At 41.3% G+C, this 21,523-nt stretch overlaps 1 protein-coding gene across 4 annotated transcripts; it reads right to left on the bottom strand.

Annotated features, from left to right (window-relative positions):
• Nucleotides 1-465: 465 nt before the first annotated feature.
• Actr6 (actin related protein 6) lies at nt 466-20,906 on the bottom strand. Of its 4 annotated transcripts, XM_004650208.2 has the most exons (11): nt 20,776-20,906; nt 15,650-15,767; nt 14,903-14,971; nt 12,938-13,061; nt 11,950-12,085; nt 11,784-11,840; nt 8,554-8,652; nt 8,377-8,455; nt 4,380-4,551; nt 2,962-3,100; nt 466-1,044 (listed from the first exon to the last, which is right to left on the bottom strand). In XM_004650208.2, the coding sequence occupies exons 1-11, from the start codon at nt 20,841-20,843 to the stop codon at nt 915-917; spliced, it is 1,191 nt and encodes a 396-aa protein (XP_004650265.1). In that variant the 5' UTR covers nt 20,844-20,906; the 3' UTR covers nt 466-914. The 4 variants fall into 4 exon arrangements, with proteins under 4 accessions (XP_004650265.1, XP_045008494.1, XP_045008492.1 ...); XM_045152559.1 differs by lacking the exon at nt 15,650-15,767 and having other exon boundaries at nt 14,890-14,971; nt 20,776-20,899; XM_045152557.1 differs by lacking the exon at nt 15,650-15,767 and having other exon boundaries at nt 20,776-20,899.
• Nucleotides 20,907-21,523: the final 617 nt, after the last annotated feature.

Raw genomic sequence — 21,523 nt, 5'->3', positions numbered from 1 at the left:
AGAGATGGCTTAGTAGTTAAGCACATGGCTGTGAAGCCTAAGGACCCCGGTTCGAGGCTCAATTCCCCAGGACCCACGTTAGCCAGATGCACAAGGGGGCGCATGTGTCTGGAGTTCATTTGCAGTGGCTGGAAGCCCTGGCGCACCCATTCTCTCTCTCTCTCTCTCTGCCTCTTTCTCTCTCTCTGTCTGTTGCTGTCAAATAAATAAATAAACAAAAAAAAAAATTAAAAAAAAAAGTCTCCACTCTTAGCCAGGCATGGTGGTGCATTCCTTTAATCCCAGCACTCCAGAGGCAGAGGTAGGAGGATCACTGTAAGTTCGAGGTCACCCTGAGACTACATAGTGAATTGCAGGTCAGCCTGGACTATAGTGAAACTTTACCTTGAAAAACCAAAAAAAAAAAAAAAAAAAGTCTCCACTCTTTCAAACTTACTCTAAGTAAAAAGTAAACATTAATACATATAAGATTGGTCATTCCAACTTTATTATGTATAAATAAGAATAACAATTTTTAAATAAAATAGTTCTAAGAGACAGCAGGTGAAAAGAGAGAGAATGTATCAATCTGTAAACATCAGCCACAAGCTATCTTCTAGGAAAACTGGCCGGTGAGAGTGTTAAACTTGGAATGTCAACTATGAAGAAGCAATGGCATTACTTTCAACTTCTCACGAAAAATAACCTACTCTTAGAAACAACATAAGCATTGTTATGGGAGTCTAACATGTGGCTGAAAACAGGGGCTTAGTTACAGTTTACTGTAACTTTAAACATTAGCCATGGATCAAAGTATTTCTATAAGCTCAAGGCTTTATCATAAGATGAAAAGTATCATTCTATTAACCTCCTTTAAGAGGAACTTTGAAACTTTTCAGTTACAACTAGTCAAGACTTTTATTCAGAAATGTTTCTTATATATCAAATTTCTCTTCACAGACACTATGTCCATTTTCTTCATAATCTTCTCTTGTTACCACCATATCTTCAAAATCATCATTTTCTGATATCAACTTTCCACCTTCCCAGGCATAAGTAATAGGGCTGAAATAAAGGTAACAAAAGTGAACCAAGATGATTTTACAGAAACCAACAACTAAATTTTATGTTTTTACAGAAAAGAACAACTAAAATGCCTAAAATATTACAAACTAAAATATTTTTAAGTTTTACTGAAGTTAATTTAAAAGGAAACCATTTAGGGCACATCTGAGCTAAGTTTCACAGGAGTAAACTCAAAAGAAAGGGAATACAGCTCAACACAACAAAATAGTGGTATTTTCTCTAAACCCCTATTTATGGACTCTCTGCTTCCAATGAAAAATCAAGAATATGACCAAAAAAATCAAGGTGAGGAAAGGGCTCTACTTTAATATAGGCAAAAACCAAAACCTCTAACCTTAACTGGAGTCAGACATGCCAGGTATTGTTTACATATTTGCCAATAACACTAGGGATGACTACTTAGAAGTAACTTTCAGGAAGAACCATTGCTTCAAGAGAGCTGAGTTCTAATCAGTCATTTGCTATTAGTCAGCACAAGGCAGTGAATAGGACTTTTGTTTGTTTGTTTTTTGTTTTTCAAGGTAGGATCTCACCCTAACCCAGGCTGACCTGGAATTCACTATGTAGTCTCAGGGTGGCCTCAAACTCAGTAATCCTCCCACATCTGCCTCCCGAGTGCTGGGATTAAAGGCATACGCCACCACACCCAGCTTAGGACAATTTTATAGCTCTAAAATTCTACCTTTAATTTTTTACTGCTAATGTGGAAATAATATCTGCTTTTTCTCATGAACAGAATAGAAGAAATTCAAGGATTTTTTTTTTGTTCTTTTGAGACAAGTTATTACATAGACCATGCTGGTCTTGAACTCACTATGTAGATGAGGATGACACTGAACTCCTGATGATCCTCCTGCCTCTACCTCTGAAGTGCTAAGACCATAGGTATGCACCCCCACACCCAGACTATAAACAGCTTTGAGCTTTAAAAGTCAGATGTTGGGGCTGGAGAGATGGTTCCACAATTAAGGTGCTTGACTGAAAAGTGCCTGGGATCAATTCTCCAGTGACTATGTAAAACTAGCTACACAGAGCTGCACACATATCTGGAGTTTGTTTGCAGTAACAAGAGACCCTCTTTTTCTCTCCTTGCAATAAGTAAATAAAGTATTTGAAAAAAATTAAATGTAAAGGTTCACTGAAAATATCTAGATTTGTTTTTCTTTGAGGCAGGGTCACACTCTAGCCCAGAATGACCAAGAGCTCACTGTAGTCCACCCTCCTGAGTTGCTGGGATTAAAGGAGTAAGCCACAAAGCCCTGCTCACATTTAGGATTTTTAAAAATTCCATATCAACTTAAAAGCCACCATCTTGGTGGTTCAATTATCCTATTTTTATTTATTTATTTATTTTTAAATTTTTATTTATTTATTTATTTGAGAGAGACAGACACAGAGAGAAAGACAGATAGAGGGAGAGAGAGAGAATGGGCGCACCAGGGCTTCCAGCCTCTGCAAACGAACTCCAGACGCGTGCGCCCCCTTGTGCATCTGGCTAATGTGGGACCTGGGGAACCAAGCCTCGAACCGGGGTCCTTAGGCTTCACAGGCAAGCGCTTAACCACTAAGCCATCTCTCCAGCCCTATTTTTATTTTTGATAGAAACAGTCATGAAATGGCATGTCTCAGAGTTAAATCAAACAGGTAACTTGATTTCTTTGCCTATAAAAACCTCTTAGGACTAAAGGCTGACTTACTCATTAGGTACCATAGTATGGTCCAAACATTGCATTTTATCCCTTTAACTCACTTAAACATAAGATTTATGATTTCAATATTTGAGAGAGAGAAAGAAAGAAAGAACTTCATGGGTGAAATAAAGATGGCAATGTAATAGAACCAAGCTTGGCCTTCAAATCTCCCACAGACCACTGCATCTACAAAACCAACACTTACTTTTCTGGTAGCACAACAGAAACATCATAATCTGTCGGAGTGAGGCAGCGAACTTCAGAGTAAACCCGATCCCTAAATCCTGGGAACAGTGAATTTCCTCCAGTCAAAACAATGTTCTTAAAAAAATGTGGCTGCATTTCTTCAAGAGAAAAAAATAAAGGAGAAAAGGAAGAAAAAAAGGCATTTAAAATGCTGTTTATCTTTCTGGAAAGACACATGAGCATTTAGGTGAGAAGTAATTAGGAATTACAGTCATACATGGCCTAGGCTGGCCTTGAACTTGAGATCTTTCTGCCTGAGTTTCTCCAGTACTACTGCTATTACAGGAAGGCACTACCATGCCAGGCTACACTTCAGAACTTGTATTGAAGGAGGTTATATTGATGAGTGCAGAAATAAAACAGAAAAAAAATCTGACCTCACAGATCTTTTATTATTTTTTGTATGCATGTGTTCATATGTGTACAGGTGCGTGCATGCGTGTGTGCATGTGTGTGTGCGCCCCAGAGTTCCTTACTGGGTGCCTTCCTCTGTTTCTCCTCACCTTGTCTTTGACCCAGGATCTCCTGCTGACCCAGAGCTCACAGATTCGGCTATGCTAGCCTGCCTGTGAGCCTAGGCATTCTGTCTTCCCCTCCCCCGTGCTACAAACTACCACGGCTGGCATTTACATGGGCTTGGGGCTCAGAACTCAGGCCCTCATGCTTGTGCGGCAAGCAATTTGCCCAGCCTCGCAGATCATTAAAAGAAAAAGTAAGGTGGGTGAACTAGTAGCTACTTATTATATTACATGCAAGGTAATTGAGTAGCATTCTGTAGCAGACAATCATAACTGTAATTCTTCCCTCCTAAAATGTGCTATAAGTGAGATTATAAGCATACACCACCACGCCCGGCTTTTCATGATTTTTTGTTTGTTTGTTTGTTTTGTTTTCAAGGTAGGGTCTCACTCTAACCCAGGCTGACCTTGAATTCACTACACAGTCTCAGGGTGGCCTTGAACTCACAGCAAGCCTCCTACCTCTGCCTCCCAAATGCTGGGATTATAGGCATGCACCACCAATTTGTAAAATATAATTTATGATTCAGGAAAAATCAAATGCAAACTATTTAAGTGTGCTACGGGACCTGGAAATTTCTGTGAATAAAATGGCTGTGATTGCTTGAAATTATTTAAAAGAAATAATGTACACAGAGCTTATGATTTTCTAAAATTATTTTTCTTGAGCTGAGTGTGATGGACCTTGCTTGCAATACCCAGGTCTTGGGGATGAAGGTAGAAGAACCAGGACTTCAAGGTCAGCTTTGGCTAAATAGTAAGTTTAAGACCAGCCTGAGGTACATAAGACAGTATCTCAAGAAAAGAAACAACAACAACAAAACCTTTTGTCAGCAAGTCACTTTAACTATTAACATACCTTCAGGTAAATTTTGGATTGAATAGACAATGGCTTCTGGGATTCCCATTTCCTGAATGCCTATATCGGAAGGATTAAAGAGTATTTCCGGAACAGCGAATCTCTCATTGGCCAGACGAAGAATTTGTTCCCCAGATTTATATTTTCCACTCAACACCATCTCTTCCCTCGGCTTAAAGAAAAATAGGATCTAGCAGTTTCACTCTACACAGTAATATGTATCACTACTATACTAACCATGTTCTTAGAAGTTTAAGGATTCTAAAAAGTAAGAAAAATGGTGCCTTCTCTCTTGTTGCTATATTACTTAAACCAAGAAGAGTGATGCTGGGTTGCAGAGATGGCTCAGTAATAAGGCGCCTGCAAGGCCCAACAACCAAGCTTCAATTCCCCAGTACCCATGTAAAGCCAGATGCACAAAGTGGCACATGTGTCTATAGTCTGTTTGCAGTGGCTAGCGCCCTGACGCATCCATTATCTTCCTCTCTCTTTCTCTCTCTTTGAGAATAAATAATTTTTTTTTTAATGAGTGATGCTAATGTGACCATCCCCCAAAGAGGATCTAGCAGTTTCACTTCGCACAGTTTTTAAAAGGAGAATATAAAGGAAGCTACTCCAGAGTCTAAATGTAATGGTACACTGACCCCAATTTCTAAATAACAAAGGACGTGCTACAAGTAAATGCTATACCTGTGTTCCTACCACTGTTTACTTGCCCTCTTCTACTTCAGATGCCTGTTTGGAGGTGTCTCCATTCTGATTTTGTTTTCTTGTATAAAAAGCCTAAATCTTTTTTTTTTTTTTTTTTGTTTTTTTTGAGGTAGTGTTTCACTCTAGCCCAGGCTGACCTGGAATTTACTATGTAGTCTCAGGGTAGCCTCAAACACATGCTGATCCTCCTACCTCTGCCTCCCAAGTAATGGGATTAAAGATGTGTGCCACCACGCTTGACTCAGCCTACATAAATCTTTGAGTCTCTTTGTTATTTAGTTATTCTATCAAAAGTCAACTACCAGGCTGGAGAGATGGCTTAGAGGTTAAGGCACATGCCTGCAAAGCCTAAGGACCCAGGTTTGATTCCCCAGAACCCACATAAGCCAGATGCACATAATGGCACATGCATCTGGAGTTCATTTGCAGTGGCTGGAGGCCCTGGTGCAACCATTCTCTCTCTCACCTACCTCTTTCTCTTTCTCAAATAAAGTTAATAAAAATTTTAAAGTCTACTTATAAATAGTTAAGCAAAGACCCTGGTCTTTATCACTGAAATGACCTTATAATGCCAACTTTGTATTAGTCTACTCATAACAAATCAAAACTTTAAACAAACTGGACCCATATCCTCTTGTTATTTTCTGCTAACCCATTTGGTCTATGAGAAGAAACTCCTTTCACATTATACCACATAAAAATGATGGCTCCTTCCAATTTTACAAAGAATTGTCTTTTTTTCCCCCTAGGTTCAGTTTTCAGTCATTTCAAACAGAGGCAGTTTTCCTCTCACAACAGCCCTCTTTACAAGTACAAGTACTAAAAATATAGAAAACTATTAATGAGCAATGTGTAAAGAAGTATCACTGCTCCTTAATACATATGTCTTCTGTAACCGTCAGTGCTCAGGGTCACATAACCACTACACCACTACATGGCATAGCATGGTGCCTGGCACACAGCAGGCATTCATGTGTGCAAGCCAACTCTTGTGCCACTCACTGTATTACATACTTGGCAAAACATTACCCACCTAACTCGCACATAATAAAGGCCATGTGACTGTGATCCAATGGGCTCAGCAAGGTCACATGACTTGCACAGGAAAAATTATATCATCAACCAAAGCACACAGGAAATGTTCCTTCCTCTACATTGCTACTCTTAACCTGGACACAAATGACTGATTTGAAACACCATACTTGTTACATTACTTTGAAACAAAAAATTTCCAGAAAATTATACAATAGTCTCAGAAAAAAAACATGAAAAACAATAAATCCTTTCTTTTAAAGTCAACATATATTTTACAAAAAAGTATTTATTTATTCACAAACCGAGAGAGTAACAGAGAGAATGGGTGCGGCAAGTCAAGCCACTGCAAACAAACTCCAGACACATGCAGCACTTTGTGTATTTGGCTTTATGTGGGAACTGAGGAACTGAACTTGGGTCATTTGATTTTGCAGGCAAGCACTTTAACCATTGAGCCATCTCTCCAGCCCAACACATAGTGTTAATATTTTTGTTTATTTTGAAGCAGGGAGGTAGGCAGAGACAAGGAGAGAGAATGGGTGCACCAGGGACTCTAGACATTGCAACATTACTCCAGATACAATGTGCCACTTTGTGCATCTACCTTTTCATGGGTATTGAGGAACTGGACCCAAGTTTTTAGGCTTAGCAAGCAAGTGCCTTAAATGCTGAGCCATCTCTCCAGCCCCAATAAACCATTTAACTCAATTAAATGACTGCTACAATAACACAACGAATACTGTTATTCACAGCGGTATCGTGTCTTAGGAAGAATAGACAGCATTTTCTGTAGATTTATAAGTTCATTTAAAACTGACTTTTGGGCAGAAGAGATGGCTCAGCAGTTACATGTACTTCTTGAGCAAGCACAAGGACTTGAGGGGCCTGAAACCAATGAGATCCAATCTCCAAAACCCATGTCAACAGCTGGATGTGGCCACACATACTGTAACCCCAGTTTGGCAAAGGGGGTTAGAAACCAGGGAACCACCAAGAGTATGAAAAAACCCCAAGCTCCCATACTGATAAGAGACTTGGTCTCAAATAAGAATGGGCAGAACAGCAGTGGAGGCAGATATTCAAAGTTGGGCTGCAGGCAAAGGTCCCCCATAAGCAAGCACATGCTGCAGGAAGAGCACATACATATGCCACACACACCACACAAACATATGCCTATACAACCGTGCATACACAGAAGCACAAAAGAAACAAAATAGTGACATCAGGAAAGGCATGGTAAGTAGTGCATGCCTGTAACCCCAGCACTTGGAAGGCTGAGGACAAGTATAACTGCAAGTTTGAGGTCAGCCAAACTACATAGCAACCCCGCCTACAGCCTGAGTCTCTGTTCCAAAATACATAAAATAAATAAAAAAATAAAAAGCCCTGACATTAGCTTGAGTTTAAAGGGCAGAACTCATTCTTCCAACACTAAGAAGCCACCTGGGACAAATGCAGACAAAGAACAGCCACTGATAATCACTGAAGGTCATCTACTTTATAGCCTTGATTTACGGAGAGGATCATGTGACTGACCAAAGATCTGACTAGGAGAAAGAGCTGGCACTCGATGTCCTTGCGAATGTCAGCACGGGACCCATTAATCATTAATATGTACTCTGCTACTACAAGTAGTTTCTGCGTTAAGAGTGGAATTCCAAAGTGTTTCCAGAGGTAGACAAATAAAATTCCTAAGGGAGTTGCTATTCTCATCAGTGTGGCCCATGGTTACTGCAGAGTCCCCTCAGTTTACTTCTGGTGCCACTGAGGAAATTACCAGTGCAATGGTTCTGCAGAAAGTAGTGATCACTCACAATGAGGGTAAACACACACACACACACACACACACACACACACACACAACACTACACTACACTGCAGATGGCGTTCCTCTCTGACAAGAGATAAAACTGGAATTTTATGTTGCATAGTAAGAGTAATCCTCAAATTTGTCTCACAAGTGTGAAGACCTAAGTTCAATGCCATGTATACATGGTGGCATGGTGCTGTGGTTCCAGTGTTGGGGAGATGCAGATAGGATTCTGGAGTTCTCTGGTGAGTCAGTCTAGCCTAGTTGTTGAGCTGCAGGCTAATGAGAGACTCTGCCTCAAAAACAGGTGGACAGAATTCTTGAGGATGACACCTGAGGTTGTCCTATTACCTCCCAGAATCCTGTCTTCACGCTTGTGAGACAAGCACTTTACTGACTGAGCCACCTCCCCAGCCATGAGGATTTTTTTTTTTAAATTACCTTACAAAAGCCTTTTTTAATTGTACTGAAGTCAGGCAAAACATAGTCAATCATTACTGTATTATCTTCTCCTTTTAACCTATAAGACAAAAATAGAGATTTATGAAATTTTTAAGATTGCATTACCACCACCCAAAAGTTACCTTTCCCAAGTCATTGATTGCCACTTATACATACTTAGCAATATCCATGTCTCTGTAAAAGTCCTGAGACACATAGCATACATCTTCTTTCACTTGATTGATCACATGAGTTTCATCCATAACATGTAGCTGCCTAAAACAAACAAAAACCACACCATTTTAATGGGAAAAAAATTGAAGGTAACATGTCATTATCATCTTAAAATATATTCTAGAATTAAAATTTCAGCAAATTGGTGAATCTGAATATTAAATTCTTTGGGAGGGGGTTAAGATGAGGTCTGAAGCCTAGACTGGTATAGAACTAATGATGTACAGCCCAGGTGATCTGAAATTCATGGTATCTTCCTGTTCAGCCTCTTAAATTTTGGAATTATATCTTTAAGCTAATAAACGAAGCTTGAAATATTAAATTCTCTTTTGTTGTTTTTGTTTGTTTGCTTTTCGTGGTAGGGTTTCACTGTAGCCCTGGCTGACCTGGAATTTACTATGTCATTTCAGAGTGGCCTTGAATGGCGATCCTCCTACCTCTGCCTTCTGAGTGCTGAGATTAAAGGCACGTGCCACCATGCCCGACTTAAATATTATTTTCTTGAATATGTAAAACATTTTTCAACTTTATGGAATACTTCCACTTTCCTTATTTTATGGAATCTTCACATTATTCTTGCAAGGACAAGGACAAGTTCAGTTTGTGCTTAAAAACTGAAACCAGGTTATCTAGTTTTCTCCCAATCATCCTGAATAGTTCCTCACTATAACGTTATCTTTCCGCTGACTTCTCTGATTACAGAAGTCTTACAAATCAATGCACAGTGCCTACAGAGATGTTTAATATCTGGCAAGTAAATCAAAATACAGGTGTAAGATAAGAAAACAACTTACAATGTTATTATTTGTTTACTCACTCATTTAACAGAGACAGAGAGAGAGAAGCAGGTAGGGAATGAGCACGCCAGGACCTTCAGCTGCTGCAGACAAACTCCAGACCCATGTGCCACCACCTCACGCATCTGGCTTATGCGGGTTCTGGGGAATCAAACCTAGTTTGTTAGGCTTTGTTGACAAATGCCTTAAGTGCTAAGCCATCTCTCTAGCTCTATTCTACGTTTTCAATTAAAAAATATCCTATGATGGGCTGGAGAGATGACTTAGCAGTTAGGGGGCTTGCCTGCAAAGCCTAAGGACCCATGTTCAACTCTCCAGGTCTCACATAAGCCAGACGCATGAGGTGATGCAAGTGCACAAGGTGGCACACACATCTGGAGTTTGCCTGCTGTGGCTGGAGACCCTGGCATGCCAATTCTCTCTCTCTTGTTAAAAAAAAATTAGGTGAGCCAGGCGTGGTGGCGCACGCCTTTAATCCCAGCACTCAGGAGGCAGAGGTAGGAGGATCACCGTGAGTTCGAGGCCACCCTGAGACTACATAGTGAATTCCAAGTCAGCCTGAGCCAGAGTGAGACCCTACCTCGAAAAAAAAAAAAAAAAAATTAGGGCTGGAGAGATGGCTTAATGGTTAAGTGCTTTCCTGTGAAGCCTAAGGACCCTGGTTCAAGGCTTGATTCCCCAGAACCCACATAAGCCAGATGTACAAGGTGGTGCATGCACCTGGAGTTCGCTTGCAGTGGCTGGAGACTCTGATGCGCCCATTCTCTATCAATCTGCCTCTTTCTCTGTCTTGTCTGTTGCTCTCAAATAAATAAATAATAAAAAAATTAAATAAAAATAAATCCTCTAACATTTCTCTATGCTATTATCCCCTTAAAATGTGATTTTTTTTTTTTTTTACTAACATACAGTCAATCAGATGAATCACTATAATGGGTTATCAATATTCTTAAAGCTGGAAGTTAAGCTGAGAGGAAGGACGCTTGTGTGGGAACATGGACTTTGCAGTCAGTGTCATATTGTGAATCACAACTTCCCAGTAAAGTTTCTTTACCTATATCCCTTCATGTCTAAAAGGGACTGAGATCACCTATGTATAAATGACAAGACATGCAGTGTTTCACATGGTTTGCATCCAGTGAATTTAGAAAATCTTCTTTGTGCTTTTGTATAATAAGCATTATTACAGACATGCCAAGTCTGCAATATCATCTTTTGAAAAAATTCTATTAACTTACGCAATACTGAGGAACTGGACTTTTCTAGCTGGTCCATAAGCTTCCAGAGGTTCTCCTGTCTCTGCCTTGCCATGGGAGCACTGGGATTACAGATTCCCATTATTCCATCCAGTTCTAGGGTTCTAGGATGTAAACTCAGGCTCTCACTTTTGCATGACAAGTTCTTTACTGAGCTATCTCTGCAGCCCCCATTTATAACCAGATGTAATTCTCTAAGAAGTATCTATTTGTGCCATTGACTTTTTCTCCCTGAGAATTATTTACACATTGTATACTGGGGTGCTTTGGATCTGGAATATCTCTCAAAGACCCAAGTGTTAAAGGTCCAGTCCTCAGCTTCACGCTACTATGAAGTAGAATCCTCAAGAGGTGGAGCCTTAGCGAGGTGTGGTGGCACCCGCCGTTAAGCCCAGAACTCAAGAGGCAGAGGTAGGAGGATCACTGTGAGTTTGAGGCCAGTCTGGGCCTAGAGAGTGAGTGCCAGGCCAGTCTTGGCTAGAGTGAGACCCTACCTTGAAAAAAACAAACAAACAAGCACCAACATGAAAAGGTAGAGCCTTGTGGAAGGAAGTTAGATCACTCAGGGCATGCCCCCTAAAGGGATATTGGGACTTCCTGTGTTTTTTAAATGTTTTTGTTTTTTTTTTTTTTTTTATTAGGAGTGGCAGTGGGGTTAAGACTTTGTCTCACTAAGTAGCCCAGGCAAGCCTTGAACTCTCAATTCTACTGCTTCAGCCTCTTCAGCCGCCAGGATTAGAGGTGCATGCCACAGCTCTCACTCAGCTCAGGTGACTGTCAAATCCTATCGTTCAACCTTCTCTCCCTTTCCTTCTAACCTGACTGGGGTAGGGAACTGAAATACCCAAACATACTGAAACTCAATCCAGTTTTATTTGGCTCAATACTGAGTAGCAGACACATAATCATAATGTCATGAATGCTATTTGTTTGTGAGGTTTGGATCTTTAGACTTACTTTTTAAGCATGAAAAGACCTTTAGCTGTAGCAAAAGTAGCTTACAAATGTTATAAATCAGTAGCTAAGAAGAAATGTTGGGCATTATGCTAAAGGGAAAAAGTCCATCTGTAGTTGGACGTGGTGGCACCCCATCTCCCCAAAGTTCAACACCAAGAATTACCTGTAAGATATGATCTCCTTTAGATGGTTAGTTAAGAGTTTCCCTCCCACGTTTATCCTAAAAGAAGAGAATTCAACTTTGCTTCAATAATCACACATTTCATCCTAAGAATTAGTTCAAAAGTAACATAAAGTAAGGCATAATGTGAAAATTAAATATAACTCACCGTATTATTGCTTCTTTTTTCTTTTTACTTCTACAATAAGGAACTATATGTGTAAAAGAATATCCGCTATCTACAATGATGCAACACAGCTCAGAAGGATTGTCTCGGAAATACCTATGTGCACTGAGAGCACCAGCTGTCCAAACAATAAAGAAAACATGACATTAAATAAGAGTACACCATTAATTTAAAGCAACAAGTAGCAAAGCAAACACAAACAAAAAATTTTCATTCTACTGTAAGAAACAAGTGTTCAGATCTTAGTTTGTATTTTATTTTGATAGGGTCTCATGTAGGCCAAGCTGACCTCAAACTGTTATGCAGCTGAGAATGACCTAAAACGCCTGATCCTCCTGCCTTTACTTTGAGTGCTAGGATTTAGGGCATGTGCCAACATGTCTGGTTTATGCAGTGCTGGGGATTGATCCCAGGACCTCATGCATGCTAGGCAATCACTTTACTAACAGAGCTACATTTCTAGCCTTTGCTAATGTTTAAACTTTTATGAAACATACTTATGTGGTAAACGGAAAATAAAACATTTGTGATTTTTTACTGGTGTTGGCTTTTTTTTTTTTTTTTTTTTTTAGTTTTTCAAGGAAAGGTCTCACTCTAGCCCAGGCTGACCTGGAATTCACTCTGTATTCTCAGGGTGGCCTTGAACTCACGGCAATCCTCCTACCTCTGCTTCCGAGTGCTGGGATTAAAGGCGTGCACCACCACGCCCAGCTCTGTTGGCTCTTCTTTTTGAAGGGTTGTTTGAGACATGACCTAACACTGGCCTAGAACTCAATATGTAGCTCAGGCTGGCCAAGAACTCATGATCCTCTTGCCTCAGTTTCCCAAGTAGCTAAGATTACAGGCCTGTGCTACCAATCTTACCTTAAAAAAAAAAACTGTTTAAAATAACAATTCTTTATTTCCTTTGGACCTATAAAGTGCCAGATCTATATTCATACAATCTAATTTCAATAATATTTTAACTTACCGTTTACTCTTAACACTGCTTGGAACTGATATTCTTCAAACAGAATTTCATTCATTGATTCCTGAATTGAAGTGAAGTTAAAATATGGTTCTGTGATAATAATATTAGTATCCAGAAAATCAACCTATAGGACAAAACACATCCCTGAGTTTAGTAATATGTAGTGATGACCATTCATACTTGTTTTATATACATATACAAAACTAATCCTCACAATATGCTAAGAATTAGTACCACACAGAATAGCTAAATATGTGGCCCAGAGTCATAAAGACACTTAAAGGGCATTTCTAGGACTTGAACCCAGGGCATCTGGCCACAGGATACATGTACTTAGCTATTAAACCTACTTCAATAAAGTAAATACAATAATAAATTAAATGATGCTAGCAAATTGTTGAAGACAATTTATAAAACAGTAATGACTGCCAGGCATGGTGGTATACACCTTTAATCTCAGCACTCAAGAGGCAGAGGTAGGAGGATTGCTGTGAGTTCAAGGCAACCCTGAGACTACAGAGTGAATGTCAAGTCAGCTTGGGCTAGAGTGAGACCCTGACTTGAAAAAGCCAAAACATATAAACAAACAAGAAGGATGACTGATATTACCGCAAGCTTTGAAACCATGTTAGCTTGTTCTTAAGAGGAAAAAAAAATCAAGAAACTTCAAAATACATTTGGTAGAGAAATTTTATATACATAAAACTCTACAGTGCTGAAGAGATGGCTCAGTGGTTAAGGTGCTGGCTTAGAAAACTCAACAGTACACATGAGGCCAGTCTAGTGTCTTCTCCTCTGCCTTTCACATCTGGAATTCAAAGTACAGATTTAGGACGCAAGACACTGCCTTCCCAGTGGTGGTAATTCTCCTGTGCATTTATATCTGGTCCAGGTAACGTCTCCAAGCTTAAGCAGAACTCCTTTGTCCTCAGGCTGAGCGTGTGAAGGGGGCGGTTGGTGGTGCAGTCTTCCTGTGAATGAGATGTCCTGGTGTGACTTTCCCGAGACAATCCAGTAGGGAGCAGGCAGGAAGACAAGTAGCTCCACAGGATTCAGGGCGTGAGCAACCACCAGCTGAGCCGTCCTGTTCTCCAGTACTAACCCTGCTCAAAGGGCAGGTGCTCTCTTGGTGGGGACAGTCCCTCCACAGCCTTCGGGTTCTGGCCCAGTCTGCTTTCTCTCTTGCTTTGCTTCGATCTACACTGACAGCCAGCTAAAGCAGTTGAGTGTCGTAGCTTAATGGTCTAAATCCTGGCCCTTCAGCCACTTTCAGAGAATATACCTTTGCCACTCAGGCAGGCAGTGGGGTCATGAGACAGAAGGGAGATCCTTTGGGGGATGGACGTCCTGCCCAGTGCCAAAATGATGAGGCCTTCTTTCAAACAGGAAATTGACCACCTTCTTGGTGACCTGAATCTTCAGGCCATTACTGACTGCAGCCATCTTCTTCCTCTTGCACTTCTCTCCTTCCAGAGGGGAGCTCTCCTATATTCTTGGGGTTTATTCAAACTTGAACATTAATCTCAGCCTATCTACAGTTACACGTAGTCATTAAAAGCACAATATTCTCTTGGAATATATGCACATTCAGATATGTAGGCAAAAATTATTTTGTGAAAATAAAAATGTTATAGTGAATTTGTCTAATAATAGAAATATCAAACTGGGAATGTAGCTGAGTAGTGTACTCGCCTAGCAAGCACAAGCTATGAGTTTGGTTTTAGAGCAGGGAGGGGTGGAAATCTGAAGTGAAATCTTGAATTTCATATAGACTACCTGTATTCCACACACTCTCTAACCTGGACATTCTATTCATTTTCATTTATTATTTAGAAGATCAAACCTAGGACAAGCTATACCTATGTGTCTTAAATATGTGTTTTATAAATCTTAAAACATAAGTACTAATTTTTAATTTGAATTGAACACAAAAATAGAATTTGAATACATACTCTAATTTGTTACCTGATACATTTCTTTTCCAAAAAGATAGTCCCAAACTTGTCGTTGGACATCCCAATTCACCAAGTAGCCCTATAATTTTTTAAAGTAAACATAATTATCAAGAATATTTATCTTTAAAAAATCAAATGAATACACTTTAAATTGCTGAGTTCCAGCTCTTAATGGTTACCTTTTCCTAGATGCTTATAAGCCGGTGATGCTAGATAACTTACAATCCAGTGATACTGACATTTTTCTCCTTTTCAAAGCTCAAAAGCTTACAAATAAATAGTAACTAAGATATCTGGGGTTCAAATGGTAAACCAATACACAGAGAATACACTTTTATCTCAAGTACATATGAGCATACCAACTGGTTTAACACAAATTCAGTATTCACAGTTAGTAAATCATGGTCATTTACTTTTACCAAGAAAATTTTATTTCTATTTGGAATTTTAATTGTTTCTTAAAATTTAAATAAATGGACTAGAAAGATTGCTGAGCAATTAAAGTGCTTGCCTTCAAAGCCTAACAACCCAGGGTTTGATTCCCCAGCACCCATGTAAAGCCAGATGCACAAAGTGACACGTGTATCTGGACTTTGCAGCAGCTAAAACCCTGGCATGCTCATATTCACATTTTTTTTTCTCTCTCTCTCCCTGGAAATAAATAAATAATATATTCATAAATGCAATTTTAAGTGAATAACTCATTTTTTAAAAAAATTAGATTCACAGTGCTAGAAATGAAACCTAACTAGATTACCTTTTGAAAAGGAAGGATGTAAAAGAGTCCTGATGGGTCCTTAATTTCATCTATCTGGTTGGCAGTAAATGTTTTAAGACGTGCTGTTTTGGACCTGAACTGACAATTAGGAATAACCCTAGAATCAAAATAACAAATGATTATCAATACATATACCTTTACTTAATTCTCACCTTATATTACTTTGGGGTTGGAAAGATTGCTCAATGGTTAAAGGTGCTTGCTTGCAAAGCCTTAACAGCCCATGTTTGATTCCCCAGTACCCACATAAAGTCAGATGCACAAAGTGGTGCATGGATCTGGAGTTTGCTTACAGTGGCAAAGGGCCCTGGTCTGCTCATTTTCTCTCTCCTTGCAAATAAATAAAAATTAAAAAAAATAGTGCTTCCCATTCTGTCTTCAAATAATTAAAAAATGCCTTTTTGTTTTAAGATCCTAGTATTTAATAGGTTCTATACTGAGCCCTTTATCCTCTCAAATAAGCTTCAGAAATACTTAGAGGTTGCTGCAGTCAGGTTTGCATTGCTGGTAGAAATCACCCAACAAAGAGCAGATGGGGGGGGGTTGTCTTACAGGCTCAGGGAGAAGTGCCATGATGGCAGGGGTAAACAATGGCATGAGCAGAGGGTGGACACCACCTATTGGCCAACATCAGGTGGACAACAGGAACAGGAGAGTGTGCCAAACACTGGTATAGGAAAACTAGATATAAATAAGCCTGCCCCCCAACAATACACTGCCTCTAGGACCCTTTAATTCCCAAATCTCCACCAACTGGGGACCTAGCATTCGGAACACCTAAATCAAACCACTATATTCCACACCTGGTCCCCATAAACTGATAACCTACCATGATGTAAAATGCAATGCATTCAGTCCAACTTTAAAAATCCCCATAGTTTTTATCAATCCCAATGATGTTCAAACATCCCCATAGTCCAAGGTCTTTTAACTGAGCCATTATACCAAAAAAAATACCCCATTATGGCGTAGAATAAACATTTACACAGCAAAAGATGGCATTGGGCAGAGCAAAGAAATATTCAACCAATACAAGATTTAAACAGGAGAAACATCAAACTCTGTAGCACCAAGTCTAAAAACTCTAGTCAGTGACAAGTCTCCAAGTCCAAATAATTCCAACCAGCAACAAGTCTCTGGAGTTCCAATTCCACCCCTCTAGCTAGGCTACTCACAGTCCTGAAAAACATCATCCATGGCTGGCAGCTCTCCTCAGCCATCTCATGGTCCTGGCATTTCTACTGGGTCTCCAATGCAACCCACAGTCCATCCTCATGGCTCCTCTGGGTTTCCATGCAAGCATCCAGCAAACCTGCTTCACACTGCCCATGGCTGTTTCCAAAACACAAGACTGCTGTTGCAAACTCAATGACCCTCTCTTTCCTGCATTTCTTATACTCCACAATACAAGATAGGGTGCCAACTTGTTAATCCAGGGAGGGAATAAAGCAGACTTTGAAGAACAGGACACTTCTTCAACATCAGACTCCTTCAAAAGATTACATTCTTTCTGTTGCCCCAGTGCAGGTCAGCTGGCCCAACCTCACTGCAGCTGAACAGGCAGGAGTTACAGCCCAAATTCTTTCTGTGCCATATCCCTCTGTACACACCAGTCCATTTCTACATAATGCAACCCTGCACAAGTTCTCAGGACACAGGCATAACAGCAAGCCTCTCATAGAAACTGCTTCTAGCCCAGTCCAAACAAAGCTCTTTCTCACCCTCATAAGCCAAACCTCACAGTCTATAGTTCTTACTACATTCAAGTCTTTTAACTCTGACCAGAATAGTCCATCAAACTGTACTTACAACACTGCAAGGCGTCTCGGAGGCCAAGGTTTCAAATCCTTCCATATTACTCCTTTTTAAAAATATTTATTTATTTATTTGAGAGAGCGAGAGAAAGAGGCAGAGAGAGAAAGAGAATGGGCACACTAGGGCCTCCAGCCACTGCAAATGAATTTCAGACATATGCGCCACCTTGTGCATCTGGCCTACATGGGTCCAGGGGAATCGAACCAAGGTCCTTTGGCTTTTTAGGCAAGTGCCTTAACGTCTAAGCCATCCCTCCAGCCCCTTCCACATTACCCTTGAAAATCAGCTCCAAAAGCCCAAAGACACACAGTCGGGTGTCTAACAGCAAATGATACCACTCCTCGGTACCAAACCTACTGATGCAATCAGGTTCACATTGCTGGTAGAAATAACCCAACCAAGTGTAGCTTGTGGGGGATAAAAAAGGTTTATTTTGGCTTAAAGACTCAAGGGTAAACTCCATGATGGCAGGGGAAAACGATGGCATGAGCAGAGGGTGGACACCACCTCCTGGCCAACATCAGGTGGACAAAAGGATCAGGACAGTGTGCCAAACATTGGCAAGGGGAAACTGGCAATAACACCCATAAGCCCACCCAACAATACACTGCCTCCAGGAGGCTTTAATTCCCAAATCTCCATCAGCTGGGAACCTAGCATTCAGAACACCTAAGATTATGGGGGGACACCTGAATCAAAGTACCACAAAGGTAAAGCCAGTAGTAGTGGCGCACAACTTTAACCCCAGCACTTGGGAGGCAGAGGTAGGAGGATCATGGTGTGTTCAAGGCCAGCCTGAGACTACAGAGTGAATTCCAGGTCAGCCTGGACTAGAGTGAAACCCTGCCTCAAAAAAACAAACCAAAAAACCCCTTAGAGGTAGGTATTGGTCCTGCCAATATACAGATGACAACCAGGGTTTGGGTAAAGGTTAGGACGTAAAAGACTAGGGTCTTCCTAACTTTTTTTTAAAGTAAAAGCTTTGTATGGACACATCATATGTTGGTACCATCATTTTCTCTCCCTCCACCCCCAGCCCGAGGTAGGGTCTCACTCTAGCCCATTCACTATGTAGTCTCAGGCTGGCCTCAAACTCAAGGCAATCCTCCTACCTCTGCCTCCTGATTAAAGGAAACGCCACCACAACTGGTGGTACTACCATTTTCTTCCTGCCTGCTCCCACTCCACTGAGGGTCCTGACAGGAAATGAACCACCCCTCACACAGCAGCCAGGGCCCAGGTGAAACCACAGAGGAACTGGCAAGATAAGCAAGTGTCCACTTCCACAGCAAGCCTGATAACCTGGATCAGGGTAATGCAGAAATCCAGAAACTTCTGAGAATTCAACACTAAAGTAGAATTAAAGCACACCCATCAAAGCTCAGGGAAGTTTGTTAAAGAGGGGAAGAAAGACTGTAAGAGCCACAGGGTAGGAAGAAATATCCAGAGACATAGCCGCCCACAACGACAGACTGCTGCTCTCACAACTCATGACCTACAACTACATGGTGAATACAGTCCCACTAAGGAAAGTTGGGAAACTTTCATGTGGACATTTTTGGTGTCATTCTGGTAATATTCACAGGTTGAAAATTGTGGCATAAAATTAAGTTTCCATGAAGTCAAAGATTCTTAATCACTACCAATATGTCATAGTGGTTAAAACGTAGGAACTACTTTTAAATATGGTTGCTATCTACCATGAACTCATAATCTAGGAAGACAAATTAGAGCCAATATCATACACATACACACACACATATGCACACAACCACCCATACACACACTATGATATTAGGATAATACTGTAAAAAGGGTTGTACTTGCTTATTTCACATACTATGCTATCAGTATTTTGTCTATATGTTTAATTTTGTTTTGTTTTGTTTTTGCTTTTGTTTTTCAAGATAGGATCTCACTCTAGTCCAGGCTGACCTGGAATTCACTAGTTGGCCTCAGGGTAGCCTCGAACTCATGACGATTTTCCTACCTCTGCCTCCCGAGTGCTGGGATTAAAGGCGTGCACCACCACACCGGGCTTGTTTGAATATTTTTTGAGGACAAAATTTTATAAAACTGCACTAGGTGAGCACCATGATGTACTGTCTATACATCTGAACAACACAAATAAGACTCTGTCTCTTAAATTAACAAAGACACTAGTATATCCCAGTGGTAAGAGCACATGTACAAAGACATAGGTTTGATCCCTAGCATCAAAAATGAAAGGCAAACCAAGTGTGGTGGTGCACGCCTTTAATCCCAGCACTCAGGAGGCACAGGTAGGAGGATCACCGAGAGTTCGAGGCCACCCTGAGACTACCTAGTGAATTCCAGGTCAGCCTGAAACACGGTGAGACCCTACCTCAAAAAAACAAACAAAAAAAAGAAACATATTGTACCATTGCCCATTTCACGGATGCATTATAATGTACTCAGCCATTTTTTTTATTTTTGAGTATTTAGTATAGCAGTTACTTTCTAGTGGCTGGGACCAAACACCATACCAGAAGCAGCTGACAAAGGTTTAATAGCTACATAGTGGGTACTATGCCAACCTGGGCTACATGACCCACTGTCTCAACCATCCCTACCCCAACATACACAAATTAATGACAGCTGAAGGCAGTTCAGTGGTAGGCACTTACCCATGTAAGGCCCTGGTTTTAATCTTTAGCCTTGAAAAAAAAAATACTAATTTATGCAAACATATGTTTTACAAAAACACATCTTAGGATGACATTACAAAGTTTCTAATTGACTTCATCAACCAGGTCAGCTAGTGGATCTAAGCCTTCCTATTCTTTAGACCTAAATGCGGTGTTTCGCTTTTGCTTAAAAAAAAAAAGTCGAGCCGGGCGTGGTGGCGCACGCCTTTAATCCCAGCACTTGGGAGGCAGAGGTAGGAGGATCGCCTTGAGTTCGAGGCCACCCTGAGACTACATAGTGAATTCCAGGTCAGCCTGGGCTTGAGTGAGACCCTACCTCGAAAAAAAAAAAAAAAAAAAGAAGTGTTTGGGTCACAGACCCCCTTGGAGGAACGATGAAATCAATAATTGGGTGCTCCCCCAAAGTCAGACACGTCCGAGATGCTGCCCGCTATTTCTGAACGTTCGGGACCTCTGTCCCTGGTCCCCTCGGATGGGAACGCATCTCCAAAGGCCGATTTCCCCGGCTGGTTCCGGCCAAGACAAACAACAGACCTGCCCGGCAGGTGCCGGGACCACGAACCCGCCCCGGCCGCGCGTCCCCGGGCTCCGGGGCGCCGCTCGCGCAAAGCGAACACTTACGAGACGTTTTCATGGCTGTAACCGATCTTGGCGTTGTAGGCCCCGTTATCCAGCACTAAGGTCGTCATCTCCGTGGGGGCCACAGCACGGGCGGCCCGCGTCGCGCCCGCGCAGGCTACTTCCGGCACCCGAGGGCGGGAGGGGCGGGGCCGGCGCGCACTTCCGGTTGCCCCAGCAACCGCCGACGCCGGCAGTGGGCGCGGGGCGTCGCTTCCTTCTCGTCCTGGTTTCCAAGCCCAAACTGCTCAGGTCGTGGTGACCTCGGAAGATCTGCGCCTTCGGAAGTGCTTCCTCTCCCGTTTCGTACTCTTCTTTCCTGCACGTGTGTATGTGTGTGTGTGTGTGTGTTCGGATCGATGACATTTCTTGGAGAATAAGGTGCGAAACCTTGCATGGAAGTAGATGGGACCTCTCTGCACCCTCGCTTCCTGACACTCCGCATCCAATCGCAGGATTCGACCACAACACATTATAAACGTGCGGTTCAGAAAACTGCCTTGTTTTGTTTTGTTTTTTTTTTTAGCTCACACACCCTATACTTTCCCTTGTCGATTTGATCTTCAGGATTTAGCCTACCTGTCCTGCCTAAAAAGGGCTTTTTGACATCTGACGTGCTGCCTCTTAGTTCTGATTCCTGGAATCAGATAGCTTTCCTACGGATTTCTGTAAGCCCACCGAAAGCCAAAATTTCATAGTCGCGGGGCTGGGGGATATGGTTGAGCGATTAAAGGCACTTGTTTGCAAAGCC

The sequence above is a fragment of the Jaculus jaculus genome, chromosome 6 (assembly GCF_020740685.1).
Source record: "Jaculus jaculus isolate mJacJac1 chromosome 6, mJacJac1.mat.Y.cur, whole genome shotgun sequence".
NCBI lineage: Eukaryota > Metazoa > Chordata > Mammalia > Rodentia > Dipodidae > Jaculus > Jaculus jaculus.
The sequence above is the reverse complement of the archived record's forward strand: the minus strand, read 5'-3'. Positions and strand labels throughout refer to the sequence as shown.

Bases quoted from the DNA above. Each gene is read 5' to 3' on its own strand.
- Actr6 (XM_004650208.2), bottom strand. From the start codon at position 20,843: ATGACGACCTTAGTGCTGGATAACGGGGCCTACAACGCCAAGATCGGT. The intron at 4,552-8,376 runs GTAATTTAAAAA...TTTTTCTTTAAG, and splicing joins TTAAAAAAGGCTTTTGTAAG to CCGAGGGAAGAGATGGTGTT. The intron at 1,045-2,961 runs GTAAGTGTTGGT...CCTTTATTTCAG, and splicing joins TCTGTTGTGCTACCAGAAAA to CCCTATTACTTATGCCTGGG.